The 23,632-nt window shown below is 34.8% G+C and overlaps 1 protein-coding gene across 3 annotated transcripts in view; it reads right to left on the reverse strand.

Annotated features, from left to right (window-relative positions):
* Nucleotides 1–1,808: 1,808 nt before the first annotated feature.
* The window catches only part of LOC117339516 (serine/threonine-protein kinase 32B-like), a 155,268-nt gene continuing 133,444 nt past the window's right edge, over nt 1,809–23,632 (reverse strand). The window contains exons 6-13 of one of the 3 annotated variants that reach the window (XM_033901166.1): nt 20,520–20,609; nt 15,072–15,175; nt 14,249–14,365; nt 10,376–10,501; nt 7,465–7,593; nt 6,463–6,530; nt 6,208–6,224; nt 3,319–3,432 (exon numbers count right to left, since the gene is read on the reverse strand). In XM_033901166.1, the coding sequence (XP_033757057.1) occupies nt 3,425–3,432; nt 6,208–6,224; nt 6,463–6,530; nt 7,465–7,593; nt 10,376–10,501; nt 14,249–14,365; nt 15,072–15,175; nt 20,520–20,609 (659 nt within the window). In that variant the 3' untranslated portion in view covers nt 3,319–3,424. Of the gene's footprint in view, nt 3,433–6,207; nt 6,228–6,462; nt 6,531–7,464; nt 7,594–10,375; nt 10,502–14,248; nt 14,366–15,071; nt 15,176–20,519; nt 20,610–23,632 lie in introns of all 3 variants that reach the window. The other 2 variants (XM_033901165.1, XM_033901164.1) reach the window with 2 other exon arrangements.

The raw sequence follows: 23,632 nt of genomic DNA on the forward strand, positions 1-23,632 counted from the left end.
GCAAAATTTCATCTATGTTTGTGATTGCCACAATGATGTTATAAGGACATATAAAGGTATGCCAAGATGTCATAGCATTATACAGCACACAGGGACTTTGTACAATTCCAAACCCATGGATCAGCTTGATACATGTACATTATGGACTGTGGATTTGGAATTGATCTGTGCCAAGTCCCTGTTCATATAATACAGTATAGGATGATTTTGTTCAGTGAGAAGGGATTTGAAAATTGTTCATATAATAATGAAAAGTCAAGGTCACATACCACTCATGTAAACTAATGCTACATTATTTAAAGTTGAATAAGGACACAGAAATAGCTCAGGGTAGTAACACTGATCAGTGACAAATAAATATACAAGGTCATAGAACTAGCTCGTGGCTACACGTACCAGGATTGGTCAAGGTCAAAGTATTCAATTTAAACATACACGGTCAAAGTAACAAAGATAAAACAACACATTGTAAAGAAGCATACATACTGATATACATTCTGTATGCTACAGATTTCACTGTAATTTTAACTGGTACAAAAGTTCTGTTTTAAATAGCATTTATCAAAATATTATACATGTGTACCTTATTATAAAAAAGTACATTTAAATTATTGTAGAATATGAATAACAGATTATTCACGACAATTACATGTTTACCTCTTTGTCCCCTTTGTCTATATACATTTGTAGTGTTTTCTACACTATTTATACTTGAAGCAATGGATGAATGAAATAAGTTGGTCTCCAATTCACTCACAAGGCCAGTAACTGAAGAATCTTTCTTGTTTACGAATCTCCTATCTGCCCCTAAGGGGGTTTGAAATCCCTTATCTGCCCCGAAGGACATTTGAAATCCCCTATCTTACCCTCAGGGAGGTTTGGAATCACCTATCTGCCTCTGAGGGAGGTTTTAAATCAGCTCTCAGCCCTGATGGGAGTGAATTCAAAATGATATTAAAATTCTTACACCAGGAAAAGTGTCAACTAAACCCAACAAGTGAACACTTCAGTCATAATGCTTGTTTGTTTTGCTGGATTGATTGCCCAGTGAACAGCCAGGGCCCCTTTGAGTCTCTTTGTAGTAGTTTGTGACTACCTGAACATACAGGAGGCACGTCGCATGCCACCCGGAGCAATTAGGGTAAAGTATCTTGCCCAAGGTCACAACCACAAGCACAGACATGCTGGTATGCTTCAATGAAGTGGATATATAATCTTAATTAACTTAATATTGACTAGTAGGAAAAGAAGTTAGCCTGTGCTATTTTTCTGTGTCAAGATGAACCAGTCTAGCTAGCAGGCAATGCTCCTCCATTTAACTTACAAGATACTTTTTGACAGACATTTTAGCATAATAATGAGTCGGGATATGTTTGTTTGTTTGTTGTTTTTTGTTTAACATCCTATTAACAGCCAGGGTCATTTAAGGACGTGCCAGGTTTTGGAGGTGGAGGAAAGCCGGAGTACCCGGAGAAAAACCACCGGCCTACGGTCAGTACCTGGCAACTGCCCCACGTAGGTTTCGAACTCGCAACCCAGTGGTGGAGGGCTAGTGTTAAAGTGTCGGTACACCTTAACCACTCGGCCACCGCAGCCCCTAGTCGGGATATGACAATAATAGTGTCCATGTAATATCAAACCAATTGAAAACAAATACTTGAACAAGCTTTTGGCAAGTTCTATATGAAATTAATAAAACAAAAGTTTAATTAATTCATTTTAACATGAACACAAGTTTGTTTATTAAGTTACTTCATTAAAATGCTTACAAATTTATTGTCAATGCCTCTCTTATAACATCAACAGAAGCATGACATAGTTTGACTGTAAAAGATGTCACATATGTTTACGTGTGCTATGTTTTTATTGAACAGAATTATTGCACTGCAAACAGCCATTTATGTAATAATATCTAATGATAAAACAACTGACCAGCAGCCTCGTAAACCATAGCAACACGAAAAATATAACCCTACACATGAAAAACAAAACTGAACTCAAGCAAGTCAATAAAATCATCTTTGTCTTAATATAATACAGAGAGAGAGAATTTCTGTACAGGAAGTAAAACTGCTATATTCAGAGCATCTTTGGAGCTGTCTTTAGTTAAAGCTTGAGTACACTCAGGATTAGACACATGTGTATTATCAACATTTCTGAATCTAGGGAATTTAAAGTATTTGTGGAAGAGGCATTTTTTGGGAATGTTATTGTCATCTTCAATGCATTACTTGAATCTGAAAACAAAAATCAACTCTTATGGTAAGTGGATTTTTGTAGATGTGGCAATCCATAGTCATACCGTACATTCTGTTGGTAGTATCTTCCTTCTAAACAGCTATGCAGAGGATGATAATACAGGTACTAGAATTATCCTCGAAAATCCTACAATAAATAGATAGTTCCACATCCAGATGTGACCCTTTTAAGTAACTTGTCCAGGCTGAAAAGTTAAACACATGGTATCAGTGGTGAGGTCATACAGAAGTTCCACCAAGATTTGATTATCTGAATCTCCAACATGAAAACTCTCTGTGCTCTTCAAACTACACCAACAAAAATTTCACGTAAAGGCTAAAACTTACTCCATTATTCTTGTAAGTTCTACCTCAGCCTTGGATTGTTTGTAGTGGCATTTATAGACAATATAAATTCCAACTGTACAAAATTAAATTCAATGAAGTGTGTACATTGTATTGACACTCTCTAATGAGTAAAAGGCTTATAGATATAGTGGCATATAGTTATCATAACAGCAGATATCACTTAGCCTTTTCATTGTTTCCATAGTAACAGATATACCCAGTAATCGCATGGAGATATTTGTATTTCATTCTTGTACAAATTACTAGCTCCCTCCATATTCATAGTACATATGTTCTGATTACATTAATTATTTGAATTTTAAAATCCTAGATTTTACACCTTTTTATTCAAGCTTTCATATTATTAAAAAATCACAGACCAAAAAATCTCTAGCAGATTTGAATTAATATTTCCTGGTATATGCTGACCAGTTGGAATATAAGTTATCTCCCTTTTTGTCAGCTTGAGGAAGTGGGCTGGTGGGAGAACTTTCGCCCCATATCTCGTCTAGGCACTGGCCCATGATAATAATCTAGGGAGCGTGCTCGAACACCACGATACACTTCTCTCTTGTCAGTGGCAGGCAGATTTGAGGACACAAAGCTGCAACCAAATCCATCACTATTCCGTGGTGACAGGCCATAATTAATTAGCGAGGGTGGAGGGCCGGTATCCTCGTCAGAAATGTCACCTTCTTCCTCTTCCACTAGACTGTCCTCCTGGAGAGGGGTGACGTGAGTCAGGTGGTCCACTTTGACACCCTCTCCTTGACTGTCAAAACAACTGTTGATCTTGACCTTAGACGTATCCTCTCCTATGTTCAGTTTCATGATATTCATTATATCTCTGGAAGTATAAATAGTACACATATTATATTTTGATTCACACCTCTTATTTTCATGCTGAATGTTTCTCCTTTGTCACCGATAAAACTGAGACAAAAATTGAGACAAAATTCATGTAATATCTTATATTAGTATCAACTTAGCAAAGTTTAACTGAAAGGTCTACCGGTACTACCTTTGGGTATCTTTCTGGTGCTTGGTGAACTTGATCTTCCCTTTGAAAATTCTATTATAAATATGCGTGATTGAATATAAAAATTGTATATTGCTACCTGCTATAAACACACGGGTATCCAGGTTACTATGACCCTGGCTGTTAATAGGACGTTAAACAAAAACAAACAAACCAGGTTACTAACACTCCATGGTAGAAAGATTTGCCATGCAGTGAAGGTCGTCAGTGCAATGTGTGTCTAACTTTACAATGAGTATGCGAGTGTTACTTTCGTGCTAGACAATTAATACAACTACAGCTGGAAGCGCCACAAACTCATCAAATACGTACCATATGTAACATTCAAGTTACAACATCTGGGGCTGCAGCCAACATTTTGTCCACACATTTTTTTATAGTATATTTGTCCAGCAATAAACGTCATGCTCGAAAACTCACAAAGTGATGCATTTCTTACCATCATTATTAAAGTTTAAAATTCTGGTGCTGTGACAAATTAAGGATTTCCTTAAAACTGATCCATGCAAATAACTTGAGGTGCTGCTTTCGATACAGAACTACAGAACAGAATTGTTTTGTGTCGCATTATGTTCATCAATACACCAAAACTGCATACAAATATAAACATTTATGTATTTACCAATTAGAGACCTGTGGGCATAGGAAAAATAATTAATAAATTGGTAAATTATGGTAAAGCAATGATTTTCCAGACCATATTCATTACCCAGAACCTTTCTCTAGAGATTGTTGAATTTTCATATCCAGAATTTTTGTTTGAATCAGAAAAGTTCTATCACAAAATGAAACATTAGTGTCATGAAAAAACTGATATTCATTCGATAATGCTGACCTAAATTTGCTTTAGATATAAGGTAACCCAAAAATATTGCTTTGAACAGAAGTGCCATCATTAAAGCAACTACAACTGTAGATTTCATACTAATTAATACTTTTTATAAATAGTGAAATAGGTTTAAGATAACAATACACAAGCCCATACTGTGAATCATGTTCTATAAATATCTGTTTATGAGTTTTTAAACACTGATTAAGAATTAAGGGAAAGTCATCATTTATCTATGGTAAAAATATTTTATTCCCAGAGCAGTATATAAAATTATAAAAATATATACAGTATACTACTTATGTCTCTTCTGTAAAATTTATTTGTATAATGTACAGTGTATTCTTAAAAAATATTACACCTGCTGATATTTTCCAACAGTGATTTTTACAGTTATCCATGTAGTTCCTTTAATTCAGTGTAGCTTTAACCGACATGCTGAACTTACTAAATGGCTGGTAATTGACACACTGAACTTACTAAATGACTGGTAATTGACACACTGAACTTACTAAATGGCTGGTAATTGACACACTGAACTTCCTAATGACTGGTAATTAACACACTGAACTTACTAAATGGCTGGTAATTGACACACTGAACTTACTAAATGGCTGGTAATTGACACACTGAACTTACTAAATGGCTGGTAATTGACACACTGAACTTACTAAATGACTGGTAATTGATTGACACACTGAACTTACTAAATACATTTTTTTTTGTATGTCCAACAATCACAATGGGCCCCAACTTCTAGTTCAATTAATATCCTGGATATTGTAATGCTTTTTTTCAAGAAATTAGACTGTACATGAATCACATTTTGTTCAATAACTGTAGTCTGATCAAAACATTTGATGTGGCTTGCATCAACAGGTAATTGTAGATCTCACAAATAGAAAAGATGAAGTGACTTCTCAAAATAATATGTGAACAGATTGCTCATCCACAACAAGAGTGAAAGTACTAAGTGATTAGTGATGCCGTGCCAGATGGAAAGATACAGGTACAAGTATAATCGGAGAAGTTTGACAAAACATGGCATTCAAGTCCGTCATTCCTGTGTAGGATTTACACAAGGCATTCCACTATAAGTGTACCACACGTTACAGCATTGGAGCTGTTTCTAATATAAGAGGTATATCTACGTAGAGTAAAGAGAGAACTAATAGATGTTAATGTCACACATACATGTACTTATACATCCTCTTCTTTACATTTATTTGCTTCACAATGTTGTAGGGATAGCATTAACCTATTTTTAATTTCAATTTTGCCCCATTGACCCTGTTTATTGCACTACCTCCAAGATAAAGCATTACTCATCATCAACAGTGTTTCACTGCCATTCTGCTGATTTCATTCCTCAATATGTCCTTGCTGATTAGCTTACATTCAGCTTCTCTAAATATGGAACACTAAATTTAATCACCATCATACTGGTAGTTGGCCTTATATAATCTTACGCATTATTCAAATGATATCTGCAGTGCAGGGCATACTCATGGACAAACAGGAGGCTTTTAATTTCACCTCTGCTTTGGTTTCATGCTAAAATACATGATTTTATTATGACTTAATGAATTTAACTCTGGTAGTCTTTGTTAAATCCAAATTCAAGCCTGTTTTACCACGGAGATCAGGAATATTATTATTAACATAAAGAAAGAAAAGAGAGGAGTTCACGCTATATATAATACACTAGAGTGAGAATAAGGCTAACTTCAATTATACCGCAGCAAATATCTTACCATCCGGCGCCTGTGACCTACTTAACAGAAAAAAAGGGTAAAGACTTCAAATTTGATGTGAAGTGTATAAACAGTAATCAATGAATGGGAATTTAATAATTCATAATCAATGAAATTATAACTGGAAGATATATTATGTACAGAGAGGAGGTTATTATGACAAGACTAATCAGATTAATGTACAAACAAAAACCAAGAAAAATATCCTAAAAACAAAAATAAATTGTAGTCTAAATGTTTCCCGTGAAAACTCACCTTTCCCGATTATATATTGGGAAATATTTGTAGATTTCTTCTTCTCCATCTTGTGATAAATCTCCTTCCTGAAATGAAAAAATTGATTTTGTTATAAATTTAGTTCAGATCAGTAAACTGAGGTTACCTCCCCTGGAACCATTTTTTTGGTTCATCATATTGAACCTCCTGATGCTTTTAACTGTTTTATCTGGACAATAAGTGGGTCAAACCAACTTCAATAACTACCATGTTAACATTCTACACTTAATATAAAAAATATCTGTGCAAATGTTGCATCCTCAATTTTTAAAGAACTTTGAGAACCGAGATCTTTTTCATAATGGAACTCAAGAAAGCTACAACAAACAAATCTACCACTTTTACCTCCAATAGTACATCAAAGTTATTTCATAGGCGAATTTGTAGATCAACAAATTTAAAGCAAAGTTGGTTTGTCAGGAGTCCTCTGAGTGACCTTCCCTATAGGTAAGATAATGTTGGTGGCTTATACCTTTGTATTTATATAAATTTCCAAGTGAGCATGACAGCACCAGAACTGATAATTCATCAAGATTCTAGACTATCATTTAACTACCATTTAAATACCAGTTAACTACCATTTAAATACCAGTTAACTACCAGTTAAATACCAGTTGGTATGTATGGCTCACTTGGTATTCAATTCTGTTCACCAACATATTTTACATGTGTACCTAAACAAGGCACTGATTCATGTATAGGAAGGTTTAGAAAAGGCTTTCAAAACAACCTTGTTTGTATTGTATAAAGAAAGGTACACGCCAAATATCAGCATCTGCCAGCATGGAATCTGGACCTTACCATTATCACTACAGTGGATCATTTTTCCCCCTGTGACCTTGACTATATGTAAAGATCATTTCTTTTTAAACGATCTGCTTTTTTCCTATTTTCATTTTTTTATGCTCATATATATTACCATGGTCTTCCTTTGACATACAAAACAACTACACTATTTTCAAACATATTTTATATTTTTACCGTGGAACAGCCACTCTCACTGCGCCTGGAATTCTGTTTAGCTAATCGTTTCTTCTTTTTGTGAAGAGGTTTTGACTCGATAATCATCTCCTCAAGTTCATATGTAGGATCACAGTTTAGATGGTCTTTCTGGAAAACAAAGTATAAACATTGTCTTTAAATGATGATTTCACTCTAACATAAAACGACTAACTCTTTCTGGAATACAAAGTATAAACATTGCCTTTAAATGATGATTTCACTCTAACAATGATGATTTCACTCTAACATAAAACGACTAACTCTTTCTGGAACACAAAGTATAAACATCGCCTTTAAATGATGATTTCACTCTAACATAAAACGACTAACTCTTTCTGGAACACAAAGTATAAACATTGCCTTTAAATGATGATTTCACTCTAACATAAAACGACCAACTATTTCTGGAACACAAAGTATAAACATTGCCTTTAAATGATGATTTCACTCTAACATAAAACGACCAACTCTTTCTGGAATACAAAGTATAAACATTGTCTTTAAATGATGATTTCACTCTAACATAAAACGACTAACTCTTTCTGGAATACCAAGTATAAACATTGCCTTTTAATGATGATTTCACACTGTTTAGAACAAGAGTATACCATGAAAGACAATATGTTTGATTGTTGGTTTAAACATATTTATTTGCCTTTAAATGGTTTTAGTGACAAATAGGATTTGGGCACAAGTTCTCAAACTTATCGAGGCCCTCTCCTGAACATACATCAAATGTTTACAGTGTATAAAGGCTGCATATAAGCTATAAATAAATTTGTAAATACTTTACAGTGAATTAGAATTACAATTTCAATTTCAATTACAATTTCAATTTCAATTTCATTTGGACCTTGTTATCTCGAGCTCTCCTGATTGCTAGAAATGGGACTGTATCAATTTTAATAATATAGACTCAATAATAATTAAGTTGTGTGTTCAATTTTTTAGGATTATACATTGCTTATGATTTCTGGATATGTGATAATTCATGTTAAAGATAACAAGGTCCGACTGTTATTATTTGGATAAATAGCACTGTTGAAAAGGATAAGCAAAGGAGAATAAGAAAAGAAAAAAAAAAAAAAAAAGATAGAAAGAAAATAGTTTAAAACTGGTTGTTGACAGCTGTTTCGATGCCCAATTTTTTGCACAACATTTTTTACCTGGTTGCCACATGAATTGATTAAAAGTTGTATTTCTTAAAAAGATGTTGAGGTGCTAAAAATGGTCTGTATCTTTAATGTATTTGCATACGTAGTTAAAAATCTCATTATTCAGGTCTTCAGACAGATTTGGGTTTCCCCACAACAAGGTATTAATATCATATAACAAAAAGTCTGGAAGATTTAAACTTCTGAGATTGTTTAGTAATTGATTTCTAGGTAGTGTATATAAAGGGCAAGAATAGAAGAAATGAAAATTGTTTTCAAAATCTCCGCATGAACACGACGGATCGTTAATTAAATTGGCCCTAAATAGATCATCCTGGAGAATACTGCATTTATTTCTAAGTCTTGTGTGTAAAATTGTGAGTTTCCTGTCTCCCATAGTGAGAAATTTTGGAGTTGAGATTATATCAGGTTTTATTTGATTTTTAAAGCCAACAAGAGAGTTAGTGGTTTTTAATGTGGGGGCAAGGGAATTCCATTGGGATATAGAAGAGGGTATAAATGATTTCCTAAATAATTCGGTCCTACATCTTGGGATTGTAAAGTCGTTTAAGTTTCGAGTGGAATATGCAGATGCTACAGAGCGCAAGTTTGGTAAAAGATCTGAAAGATAATTTGGTGTCATATTGTTTTGAATGCGAAATATAGTTGATAGTTTTAATTGTTTACGACGTTCTGAAAGTAGTTCCCAACCTGTTTCATAATATAAAGATTGTCTTGATGCATAAACAGGTAAACCTGTGACTATTCGAGCGGCCAATAATTGAACTTTTTCAAGTTTCTCTGAGTCCTGAAGAGAGCAACCGTCCCAAACTACAGATGCGTATTCTAAAAGAGGACGGATATATGTTTTATAGAGTATTGATAATGAAAATCTGGACACTGTGTATTTAAGTTTTTTTAGTAAAATTAATTTTTTATAAGCTGATTTGGCAATGCAATCGATGTGGTAAGACCAACTACCATCACTTGAGAAATTGAGCCCTAGATGTTTATGGTGTTGAGTAAATGACAAGCTGACATTTTGAAAAACAATATCTGGTATTTGTGAGTTTCGTCTTCTTGAGAAAAGGATAGCCTTAGTTTTTTCAGCATTAAATCTCATCATCCATTTTTTAGACCAATTTTCTAATATTAGCATATCATGATTAATAAAGGCTTCAATCTCCTGAGTAGATCGGGATGACTTACTCAGTGAGGTATCATCAGCGAAAAGTCTACTGATGCTTATCATATTTTCGGCAATATCGTTAACATAAATTAAAAAAAGTAAAGGACCCAGCACTGAGCCCTGGGGTACCCCAGCTGATATGTTTAATAATTTAGAGTTACATGACTTGTAGATAACTCTTTGTTTTCGGTTTGATAGATAATCTTTTAACCATAATAAAAAATTTCCAGTTATTCCATATTTTTTTAATTTATGTAGTAATCCTTTATGCCATACCCTGTCAAAAGCTTTAGATAGATCACAAAAAACAATACAACATTCCTCTTGAATATCTATGGCAGAAGCAATATTATGGTAGATTTCCAATAACTGAAAGACAGTTGAGTGATTTGGTAAAAATCCTGACTGATATTTGTAAAATAAATCATTAGATTGAAAAAAGTTATATATATTTTTAAAAACAAGACGCTCAAACACTTTGCTTATGCAGCTTAATAATGAAATTGGTCTGTAGTTTGATTGTTGTATCAAAGTATAAAATACATACGGAAGGCACAAAAGAAGGTTTGATGTCGCGGGTGAGCACTTTGGAGAAATCCACATCACACACATACATGTGTTTCTTTAACATCTCCAAACTGGAAACTCTTTTGTTGGGATCAAGGTAGAGTAACTGAAACATCAAAATAATAATCAGTTAAATCTGCTCTTTTGGAGACCTAGTTGCCTAGTGGTAGCATATGGGGCTACATGACCAAACGGTCTCTAGTTCGAGTCCCGGTACCTGTCCTATAAAATTCTGATCCCCATGAAATACCGACCCGGGTCAGTATTTTATGCATAAAATATTGACCCGGGTCGGTATTTTATGGGGGGTCAATATTTTATATGACACCGGCATGGCCGCTGTGTTGCATTCTAGAACAAGATACTTTACTCCGTTTGTATTGCAGTCAACGCAGCTGTAAACAAGTAGATGATAGGGCAGTGCAAGAAATGATGTATGTATGCTGTTAGCACCAAAATGGCAGCTCCAGCTGTATGCTCCCAGGGGGGGGTTGAGAAAGGTATATCTGGTTGCTAAAATAACAATGGATAACAATTTGTGAATCGCTTTGAGATCTCTATATTGCTGTGATAGAGCAGTATGGAAGAACTTCAGATTTTGATTACTATTATCATAATTTAATGTTGTGTACATGTCAACTTCAATTATCAACTATGGAGAATTTGTTTTACAATGTTTATAGGGAAATTACAAAGATTGTTTTCATGTTGAGACGATTCACCCCACAAGGACCTGTTTATAAACATTGCTCTTTTTCAGAAAATCACTGTAGATTCTGCCGAACTGATCAGAGTAGTTATGACATGTTAGTTATCACACCAACTAAACACATACCTGTATATTAAATCTATTCAGGTTAATTACAAGTTGTTAGTTACCTTTTTATGTCTTAGTAACATATTATATATGTAACATGTATATGTAAAAGTTAAGCTATGTACACCCATTAAAAGATTACTTTCAGTACAATTTATCTAAAGACAACAAGAGACACAACCTGGAGACCTAAGCTTGTTATCAGATATACATGTTCTTCCTGTGGTCATTATATAACAAACATCTTAACAACAGTCAAGGTAAATTATTACTGTGATGTACATACAAAGGTCCAAATTGTGAAATATTAACTATTAGCTGAATTTTCAAACACACCTTGTTTTTGTGGGGCTGTGACCTTGTAAGTAGGTCAAGGTCATTTAAATGAGGAAGCATTACAGCATTCATTTTTGTAGCTAAAACTGAAGCTGTATTCCGTTTGGACATTTGATACAGCTGTCTGATAGCGTACTGCCTTCATTGGAATTTTGTTCTTTTCAAAAGGTGATTCTTGTGTTCTCTGCCAGTTGAACATGACACCCTATAATTGCCTCTGAAGAGCTATACATACTGTATCATAACCTTTTCCATTATGGATTCTTCATACAAAACTAAATGTAATCAACATCCTGTCAGATGTTCTGGGCTTGATCAGTACTGATTTAGAAGATAAGACTGTAGCATGAGCTTAATTACTAGACCTTAGCCATCACCAGCAAAACCTTAAAACATCAAGCCACCAACCTCACATAATTTGTAGTAACTTAGGCAAAGAAATGACAGACCAAAGAGTCAGCCATGTACCTGGCCTTGACTCCCGCTGGCTCCTCTTACCTACTAATCATTGTATATACAGAGAGTGATCTAAGATAGGAGATGGTCACAACAAAAGGCTCGCCTATATCAGTGTGTAGACAAAAAACATGTTCAATATTACACTGTTCTAGATTGTAACAAATAACAGAATACATTAATTGGAGTTCCTGTTGTTCCTTGTGAGCAAATTCCAGCACTTTTCCAGTACTGACCCCTAATTCCAGTATTTCCTGCACTGACCCCTAATTCCAGTACTTTTCCAGCACTGACCCCTAATTCCAGTATTTTTCCAGAACTGACCCCCTAATTCCAGTACTTTTCCAGCACTGACCCCTAATTCCAGTATATTTCCAGAACTGACCACTAATTCCAGTATTTTTCCAGAACTGACCCCTAATTCCAGTACTTTTCCAGCACTGACCCCTAATTCCAGTATTTTCCAGAACTGACCCCCTAATTCCTGTACTTTTCCAGCACTGACCCCTAATTCCAGTATATTTCCAGAACTGACCACTAATTCCAGTATTTTTCCAGCACTGACCCCTAATTCCAGTACTTTTCCAGCACTGACTCCTAATTCCAGTACTTAATTCATCTGTACAAACCTTGTAGGTCACTATCTAGGATGAATCATATATCCATGTACAGGTGTGCATATCTTGAAAACAATACAGTAATTCTTCACAGTACTTTATTTTACAAGTTCATCTAACAATTTGTAACCATAAAAAAATTCATTCAGGGTATACAATTTAACAATCACAAATTTGACTACCCAAGTATTCACTTACAATATCTAGTGGTTTGGTTTGATTTGGTTTATTTTGTTTAACGTCCTATTAACAGCTAAGGTCATTTAAGGACGGCCTCCCGTGCGTGCGACATGCATGCGTGTGGTGAGTGCGTATGTGTGTTTTGGGAGGCTGCGGTATGTTCGAATACACAATATACACATCGAAATGATATACAGAACTCAGTTAATGGCTGTTCTGCTTTAGCAATTATCTTTGAACAGTCGACATAAGAGAGGAATGACCAGGGAATGGTAAGTGTATATAATCACTGCCTTCCTGGTTCCTCTAGTTCCTCAGGTGTAATGTCCATGGAATGAAGATCACTAATATAAAGTAAAAGACTCATTTCTGTCCTGGTTGAGATGTAAGCACACGATTTGTTTCTCACTGAAGACGGTGAGGTAACTACCTAAAGACTCTACTTCCTTCTCCTAATGGATCAATAGGCAATTCGTCTACAGGTTTATTAGTGATTCCTCGACAAGTTTATTAGTGATGAAGGATACTTAACATCCCTCTCCAGTGCAGGATAATCTCTTATACATTGTTGAAGTTACATAGAAAAAACTCTCAGATAGCTAATTTAGAATATATAGGCCGGGTGTCTCTTAATTACTATGGTAAATTTTTAGAAGTAAGTGATGCCATGTAGTTGGACTAGAGTGTAACATCCACACTTCACCCATAATAATGAAACATCCACCCTTCACTTATAATAATAAAACATCAACCCTTCACCTATAATAAAGAAACATCCACCCTTCACCTATAATAATAAAACATCCACCCTTACAGTCTTTTGATTGGTCATGAATTTGAACTTTGACACGAACTGCAATTGTTATTAATGTCATCAATAATCGAATGACGTCACTGTACATCACCGGGTCCCAGCCGTCACCAGTACAACTTATTTGTATAGGCGAAATTAGACTTGGTCACGTTCCCCTTTGATTCAAGCCGATATCATTGTGGTAGAAACAGGTTACATATGACTCATGATTTTTGGATATGGAATTTATTTCACACTCATAAGTTATTTTTTAAAAGTTACAAAAGACACTCACTAAAGCTTGTGTCTTTTGTAACTTTGGAAAAATAACTTACAAGTGTGAAATAAATTCTATATCCAACAACCATTCCTTGTGTAACCTCTATATATTAATCACTCTTGTTGGTAAGCAAGCTAGCTATATATACTAGAGGACTTACAGTGGGATGAAACTGTGAAACATGGGTGGACAGGTGAATCCCATAGGTACCTTTTCACATTGATCTGGGAATTGAACCCTGATCACATAGGTAAAAGGCAAGAATATTACCAATGCATCACCGAATCACCTGAAATTAACACCATTCAAGTACTTCCTTCAGATTGAACAGGTAATACAAATGTTGTATAAAATGATAAGAAATCATAAAATACCTGTTTGAGTACATCCTTGAGTCCATCAGTCCAGATGGAGTTGAAGTGTATTTTGAGGCTGGTGAACATCTGTTTGACTTCGTGTATAGAGGTACTGTTGTGGATCTCATATGGTCGCTACAAAATAGGAAACTCATCACAAAATACTCAAATTACCTACAAGATATTTCACTTCAAATAAATTACAGGATGTATGTACATAAAAATTTAATATTCTGCTCAAATATTATGAATTTGTATCAGATATAAAGTTTGGTTCATGCAATGTCAAAGATTTACTCTAAGTAGAGGTCTCCTCGAGTACATTACATATGTTGATTATTGTAGAAAAAGGAAAATGATACAGAGATGATGGATTTAGTTTAATGTGAAATTCTATATCAGTAAAACATCTTTGGATCTGTTTAACACCTTTATCAAAGTGGTAGAAAAGTTCACTTAGAGTTAGTTTTCTTGGTTTATTGCCAATGAACAGCCAGGGTCATTTTGAGGGCGGGGTCTGCTTGTAGTAGTTGGTGACTACCTCATTGAACAACATACAGGAGGCCCGTCATATGCTTTCCACAACAATTAAGGTAAATTGTATTGCCCAAGGACACAACCAAGACAACACAGACTGGCCCGTTTCTCAGCATTTCGAGAAACACAAACCAAACTTCATCTGTGGTTATGTCTTGGTTATGTGGGGGCGCTTTATCAAGACCACTTTTTAACTCCAAAGAATACCTGTTCGCTCATTAAAAGAATGTTTGGTAGGAATCTTCTTTCTTTCTTTTTAGATTTAGGAATTCCAATTTTACAATTTACCACCGAGAATCCTTACCCTTCCTTTTAGCATTTCATAAGCACAAATGCCAAGTGACCACCAATCCACTGCAAAACTGTAACCTGTACACTCATCCAGCGCGCAAGCAAACACCTCTGGGGCTGGAACAAAACATTAACTTATATACAATCTGTACATCGATCAAATGTTAATTTTTTTTGTTAATATATATCTACCCAAAGATTTGATAATTATAAATACACTACATATTTTCCCTCATATTTTACACAATGTTTAGAGAACATCGTAATATTTTATAGCAAGTTATTTCAAATATCATGAATCATCAAATAATTAAGTTCATAAATTTAAGAATTAAAAACCAAAGTTTTTAGATGATTAGTGAATAATTAATTTTTGTAAACCGTGGTATAAAACTGTTCCTGACACATGTTTTGAATAATATACAGTTTGCTTATAGATAATAAGCATATATTATTCAAAAAATGTGTTAGGAATGAATAATGTAATTACCAACAACTATCCGAGATACACATTCTCAATGCTATTTATAATAGTATTAAAACAAAGAGATGTTGATGTGACATGATTGAATTGTCAGCATGACGTCATGGTATTGTTGACGTGACGAAATGCAATTGCTGAGAATGTGCAAAGAGCATGTGTAGCGTGTCTCAACCTTAGGGTGAGATAAGAAAATCTCACTCTGGTAAAACTGTGGATATCCCTGTCAAGGGTGAGAGAATAATAGAATCTCTCACCCCTTTTGGGGTGAGATAGGGGGATCTCAACCCGAGGTGGGGAGATTGTTAAATTCCCAAACACGAGGCTTGCCGAGTGTTTGGGAACTTAACAATCTCCCCGGGAGGGCTTTTGTCCTACACTCATGCAAGTGTATATTGGGAGAAGGATATATGTAAATTAGTTATAACTAACATTAGTCTAAATGCCTTAAGTATCATCCAATGTTCTATTGATTTGATAATAAAATGTTTAAATCAAAATAAAATATTCTAGTATTTATTAATCTGATGATGTATATTATACATGAAAATAATAAAGAAATAATCAGAAAAACTTTTTTTATGATATGAATTCTTTTGTAGAAATATGATAAATAAAGTATTTCTTTAAAAAATGAAAATAATGAAGAAATTATGAAAAATATTTTCCCAATATCACCTCTTTTTCAGCAATAATAAAAAGTGTTTTTCCAATATCGCCTCTTTTTAAGAAATATAATAAAACAAGAATTTATAAAATGAAAATAATAAAGAAATTATTACAAATGTTTTTCCATCATCAACTCTTTTAACAAAATATAATAAATCAAGTAAATTACCATGACTTGGTAGTTTTCTTTATTTATTATATTTCTTAAAACAAGGTGATGTTGGAAAAACGTTTGTTATAATTTCTTCATTGTTTTCATATTCAAATGTTTAAATCATAAATCAAATATTCTGGTAAATTACTAATCCCATGTTCAAGAAATATGTTTTATCATTAGTGAAGTTAATGTCATATATAATACATTTTCCTCAATCCAGCTAGATCAATCTTTCTTTTGCAAGTTCTTTTTTAATTGGCATCAAGGTTTTGTTATTTGAAATGAATGCTGCCTGTAATCAGATGCCTGTCACTCCCTGGTCACTGCAAGGTGTCAGGCAATTACAGGTAAACAACACACTTGAAACTCAGACCAATTATTGGTTCAACTAACAACACATCTGTAACTGTCTATTAGTGATCTTAATGCCACACCTGAGACTGACCAATCATTAGTTCAAACAAACATGGGAATACTCTTTTGTTTGAAGAGTCAGGTGTGATTTGGACTCACCTGACATCTTGTGTCATCAGATGCTGGTGAGCTGATCAATCACAGGTAGATTTTACAGGTATAAAAAGACCAATATATATCACACCTGGCAGAAAAACAATTGGAAACTTCTACCTTCTGTTTTGTACCTTAGTATATCATTAAGTGATAATTTTTTTTAAAGATACTGGTGACAGGTTTGAATACCCTTGCAATTGTGTATTATACCTTCATACAAGGTATAGAGACATGTGACAGGTTGATCTTGTGTATTGTAAAATTAAGTTTGGATATGGACCTCTGTGTACTGTGTAGGAAGTGACAGCCAGACTCCTGGGAAGCCTAGAGGTAGATACCTGTATCACTATATTACTGAGGACACACATCATCATGTCTACCAGATATGCCTTGTTTGGATCCAGTTACATTGCACGTCTTGGACATTTCTGCGACCACAATTTACGCCTCAATGGAACTTGTAGATTCTTTGGACAGGGTGGAATGCGCTCGGACAGGATTCCTAGCCAGCTGTTAGAAGACCTTGTAGACTTCCGACCAGACATTGTGTTTCTTAATTTAGGTGGAAACGACATTTCTAAGACATCCGAACCACAGGAGATATTTGATCGCCTCGTTGCTTTAATAGATCAGCTGACACACTCTGGCGTGAAACATGTCTTTGTCTCAGAAATCATCACCAGAGGGCAGTTTAACAAGTCTCCTGGACTAACCAGATTGAATTTCGACGTGCAACGTTTGAAGATTAACAAGTTGTTGAGAGTGAAATATACAGATCATTATGTGCGTTTATCAGACCAAGTGCAGTTCCCAGCTGATTATGACAGTGACAAGGTACATATCGGTGTCCCAAGGGGTATGAGGAAATATAAAATTCGGATAGAGGAGGTTTTCAGCAAGTGTTCCGATACATGAGTTTTTAAAAATTTGAAAACTATTTGTCTATTTCAACGGATTTTAAAGTGTTCGTTGATTAATTTAGAACCACAGTATGGTACCGGATGGTGTGCTCTAGACACTGTAAAGTATTTTGTGACTTAAGAATAACGCTAGTGGTATATTAATTATACTGTGGATCACAGAAGGACGACACTGGAACATAATGACCATAATAAAAATATGCAGCTTATGTGGAACTTTGTCCGAGAAATACAGCATGTGCAGCAACTTTATGGACATGGAGCGTGTGTTATATCATATCTTCTGAAGCTGCAACATTTTACAGCCAATAATTATAACAACTGGACATGTGCAACGTTATGGTGTATATATAGATAACAGGTTTTGAAGACAGACAGATCGACATACATCCAATATGAGTTAGCTATACAACTATCAGTTTAAAACACCATATTGCTTAATTAATGGAGATTATTATACTAGTACCACATACATCTGCTCTTTTTTAACATTTAGAGGAAAAGTATAACAACTTATAAAATATGCTCCTTAATTAACACAAATCAGCATTAAACTACCAGAAGACATATTATGTCCTTATATATATAGTCCCAAGTTTTAAATATACAATGACTTGTCTAACGTAACTGAATTCATCATCATGTGTCAAACAAGAACTTCTTGTGTTTATGTAATTCAAATGGCAGTACAGCTAGCTCTTAATTATATATGTAATTTTCTAAATCGAAAGTACATATTTTTTTAGCTAACATTTTATTTTTCAAGTTGTCAATAACTTATACTTCTTACAATAGTACTTTTACATAGGACATTAATATATCCAAATGTTGATTTTAATTCAGATATAATTTGGTTTTTTTTTTCATTATGTTGTTGATTGTATAGATGAAACTTGTAAAATTTTATTGGATGAAATTCTCTATTATGATATCGAGGTATAAAAAGACATTATTTTTAAATTATTTTTTACCTATTTTGAGTTTAATCCAAGGAATTAGTCATAGTAACTTAATATCCTCAGGGATAAAATTTTGCTGTGCTGCATGTTAATCTATGCCAATATGTTGTAAATAATTCAATCTTGACAATCAAATTTATATTTGTTTCATCATTTTTAAACAAACATGTATTACAATATATTGAAGTGTAATTGGTTTATTGGGTAATTGTTAATTGGTTTGAAGTGTATTTAGTATTAATAATTTATTTATTAAAGTATATTATTTTAAACTTTTTACTCGTTTTGTTTTAGTCCTTTGAAAATAATGTTGGGATTCTTAGAAAGGTCTTAATAAATCTTAATTGAAATATATAATACTCCTGAAAATAACCATCTTTACAACATTTAGCTATGATTTTTACCTTATCAATGGGCATTATATAATGACAACGAGGTAATAAATGGGTGTTATTTAATGATAACACGGTAGTTATGTATGTGTTATGACAATGATAAATGGTAGTTATATGGTACGAAACTGATAACATGATTTATATATGTTATTGATGTTATGACATTGATAACAGGTGCACATGTTATGACACTGATAACAGGAGTTATATATATGTTATGACATTGATAACAGGTGCAAATGTTATTACACTGATAACAGGAGTTATATATATGTTATAACAATGATAACAGGAGTATATGTTATGACACTGATAACAGGAGTTACATATGTTATGGCACTGATAACTGGAGTTACATATGTTATGACACTGATAACAGGAGTTATATATGTTATGACACTGATAACAGGAGTTATATATGTTATGACACTGATAACAGGAGTTATATATATGTTATGACACTGATAACAGGATTATATGTGTTATGACACTGATAACAGGAGTTATATATGTTATGACACTGATAACAGGAGTTATATATGTTATGACACTGATAACAGGAGTTATATATGTTATGACACTGATAACAGGAGTTACATATGTTATGACACTGATAACAGGAGTTATATATGTTATGATACTGATAACAGGAGTTACATATGTTATGACACTGATAACAGGAGTTATATATATTTTATGACACTGATAACAGGAGTTATATATGTTATAACACTGATAACAGGAGTTACATATGTTATGACACTGATAACAGGAGTTATATATGTTATGACACTGATAACAGGAGTTACATATGTTATGACACTGATAACAGGAGTTACATATGTTATGACACTGATAACAGGAGTTATATATGTTATGACACTGATAACAGGAGTTACATATGTTATTACACCGATATGTACATATACGGAGTGGTGCTGGACAATGATGATAGAGGTGACCAACTGACCATCACTCAGGACTGTGGCTAATATACATACCCATATATGGAGTGGTGCCGGACAAAGTGGTGACCAAGTACTGACCATCACTCAGGACTGGCTAATATATATACCCATATATGGAGTGGTGCCGGACATAGTGGTGACCAAGTTCTGACCATCACTAAGGACTGGCTAATATATATACCCATATATGGAGTGGTGCCGGACATAGAGGTGGCCAACTGACCATCACTAAGGACTGTGGCTTATATATACATACCCATATATGGAGTGGTGCCGGACATAGAGGTGGCCAACTGACCATCACTAAGGACTGTGGCTAATATACATACCCATATATGGAGTGGTGCCGGACATAGAGGTGGCCAACTGACCATCACTCAGGACTGTGGCTAATATACATACCCATATATGGAGTGGTGCCGGACATAGAGGTGGCCAACTGACCATCACTCAGGACTGTGGCTATGTTGAAATCTGTTATATGGACATGACCTGTGTAAAAAAACATGCATCATATCAATAAGAAATCAATCTTAACAAAACTAGGGAATGGACTAGGGAATGGACTAGGGAATGGACTAGAGAATGGACTAGGGAATGGACTAGGGAATGGACTAGAGAATGGACTAGGGTATGGACTAGGGTATGGACTAGGGAATGGACTAGGGAATGGACTAGGGCATGGACTAGGGAATGGACTAGGGAATGGACTAGGGCATGGACTAGGGTATGGACTAGGGAATGGACTAGGGAATGGATTTCTTGTGTTTATTGGATGTGGTCTACCAGATTACACTGGCATGTATCAAAATCAAAGTTACAACTTAAGCTACAGCATAATAAACACACATAAACAAGTGTATATATACAGAGAGTTTGTTTATAAGATCATACGAAGACTGAATACAAATATTTAAATATTGTTCTAAAGATGACACAAGTTAACATATGTTAAATGGTAGATATGAGCATCTCAGACAACCTATATTAGGTGAAGATCTGAAATGTGTGGTTATAGATTCCTAATAAGGAGTGTATGTTTCTCAAGAATCCCAGAATGTTCTGGATAGCATATATATATGTATTTAATGAGGTAGACACCAACTACTACATGGAACACCCCATTTCAAAATCATTTACTTGGCTTGTTTGGTGATCAACAGATTGATATGCTCAGCTTGCTTCTTAAAACAATAAAAAAAAACATAAAATAAACAAGCATACTGGGTATTGTTTAAGCAAAACATGTCCTCAACCGACCTCTGCTAAAAATAGTAACAGTGACCATGACTCATACTGAAGTTACATACCAACATACGTTAACACAATGACAGAGAGAACAGAGAGGAACCTATACCCCTCCCCCCCCCCCCCCCCCCCCCCCCTCAGCTTACCAGTAGGGGACTAGTTAGGGGGACTATGTGACATGTAAAACACAAATGTACAGGAACTTTATGACCTCTAGGTAATACTACCCAAACACGTAGAACTATATGACCTCTAGGTAATACTACCCAAAACACGTAGAACTTTATGACCTCTAGGTAATACTACCCAAACACATAGAACTATATGACCTCTAGGTAATACTACCCAAACACATAGAACTATATGACCTCTAGGTAATACTACCCAAACACATAGAACTATATGACCTCTAGGTAATACTACCCAAACACATAGAACTATATGACCTCTAGGTAATACTACCCAAACACGTAGATCTTTATGACCTCTATGTAATACTACCGAAACACGTAGAACTTTATGACCACTAGGTAATACTACCCAAACACATAGAACTTTATGACCTCTATGTAATACTACCGAAACACGTAGAACTTTATGACCTCTACGTAATACTACCCAAACACATCAAACTATATGACCTCTACGTAATACTACCCAAACATGCAGAACTTTATGACCTCTAGGTAATACTACCCAAACACGTAGAACTATATATGACCTCTAGGTAATACTACCCAAACACGTAGAACTTTATGACCTCTAGGTAATACTACCCAAACACGTAGAACTTTATGACCTCTAGGTAATACTACCCAAACACGTAGAACTTTATGACCTCTTGGTAATACTACCCAAACACGTAGAACTATATGACCTCTACGTAATACTACCCAAACACGAAGAACTTTATGACCACTACGTAATACTACCCAAACACGTAGAACTATATGACCTCTACGTAATACTACCCAAACACGTAGAACTTTATGACCTCTAGGTAATACTACCCAAACACATAGAACTTTATGACCTCTAGGTAATACTACCCAAACACATAGAACTATATGACCTCTAGGTAACACTACCCAAACACGTAGAACTATATATGACCTCTAGGTAATACTACCCAAACACGTAGAACTTTATGACCTCTAGGTAATACTACCCAAACACGTAGAACTTTATGACCTCTAGGTAATACTACCCAAACACGTAGAACTTTATGACCTCTAGGTAATACTACCCAAACACGTAGAACTATATGACCTCTACGTAATACTACCCAAACACGTAGAACTTTATGACCTCTAGGTAATACTACCCAAACACGTAGAACTTTATGACCTCTATGTAATACTACCCAAACACGTAGAACTATATGACCTCTATGTAATACTACTCAAACACGTAGAACTATATGACCTCTACGTAATACTACCCAAACACATCAAACTATATGATCGCTACGTAATACTACCCAACAAGAGATCACAGAGGGATCTTGGCATCCACCATTGAATGATCCAATATATATCAGTCTAATGAAAAACTGATATTTTTTTTCTTCTTTCGCTCTTCCTTGTAAGGATTTCATAACTTTATATAACATTATTTAGCAGAAGAACCTGCAATTGCCAAAATCCACGTTGGCCATACTCTTTGTCATCCATTGATTTATTTCAATTAGACTTGCATGCACAACTGTAGACCAAGGTGAACCTCTATATTTAAATTTGAAAAAGACCCGTAGCAGCCATGTTGTTGTCAGGTAACGTTGGTCCAGCCGGAATATGCATAACTAGGATCAAAGGAAACCTAACTTCAATTGTCAAAAGCTAAGATGGCTGCCTGTCAGCCATGTTGTTTTCCGATTGGTCCCAAAATGCAATACGCATAACTAGGGATCAAGGGGAACTTACATTTAAAATTTGAGAAAGGTCTCTTTAGTACTTTCTGAGACATAGTAATAACAAACTTCAATTGTCAAGATCTAAGATGGCCGTCTGTCTGCCATGGTTTATTCCAATCGGTCCCAAAATGCAATATGCACAACTAGGGACCAAGGGAAACCTAAAGGTAAAATAACTACCCAAAAATGTAGAGGAACTGTATGTCATTGACCTCTAGGTAATACTACCCAACATGAGGCCCATGGGCCTTAACGTCACCTGAGTTTTGATATATTTTAGCATATTTTGCCCCTGTGACCTTGAATGAAGGTCAAGGTCATCAATTTCAACAAACGTAGTAGCCCTTTATCCCAG

Source organism: Pecten maximus, chromosome 12 (genome assembly GCF_902652985.1).
Source record: "Pecten maximus chromosome 12, xPecMax1.1, whole genome shotgun sequence".
NCBI lineage: Eukaryota > Metazoa > Mollusca > Bivalvia > Pectinida > Pectinidae > Pecten > Pecten maximus.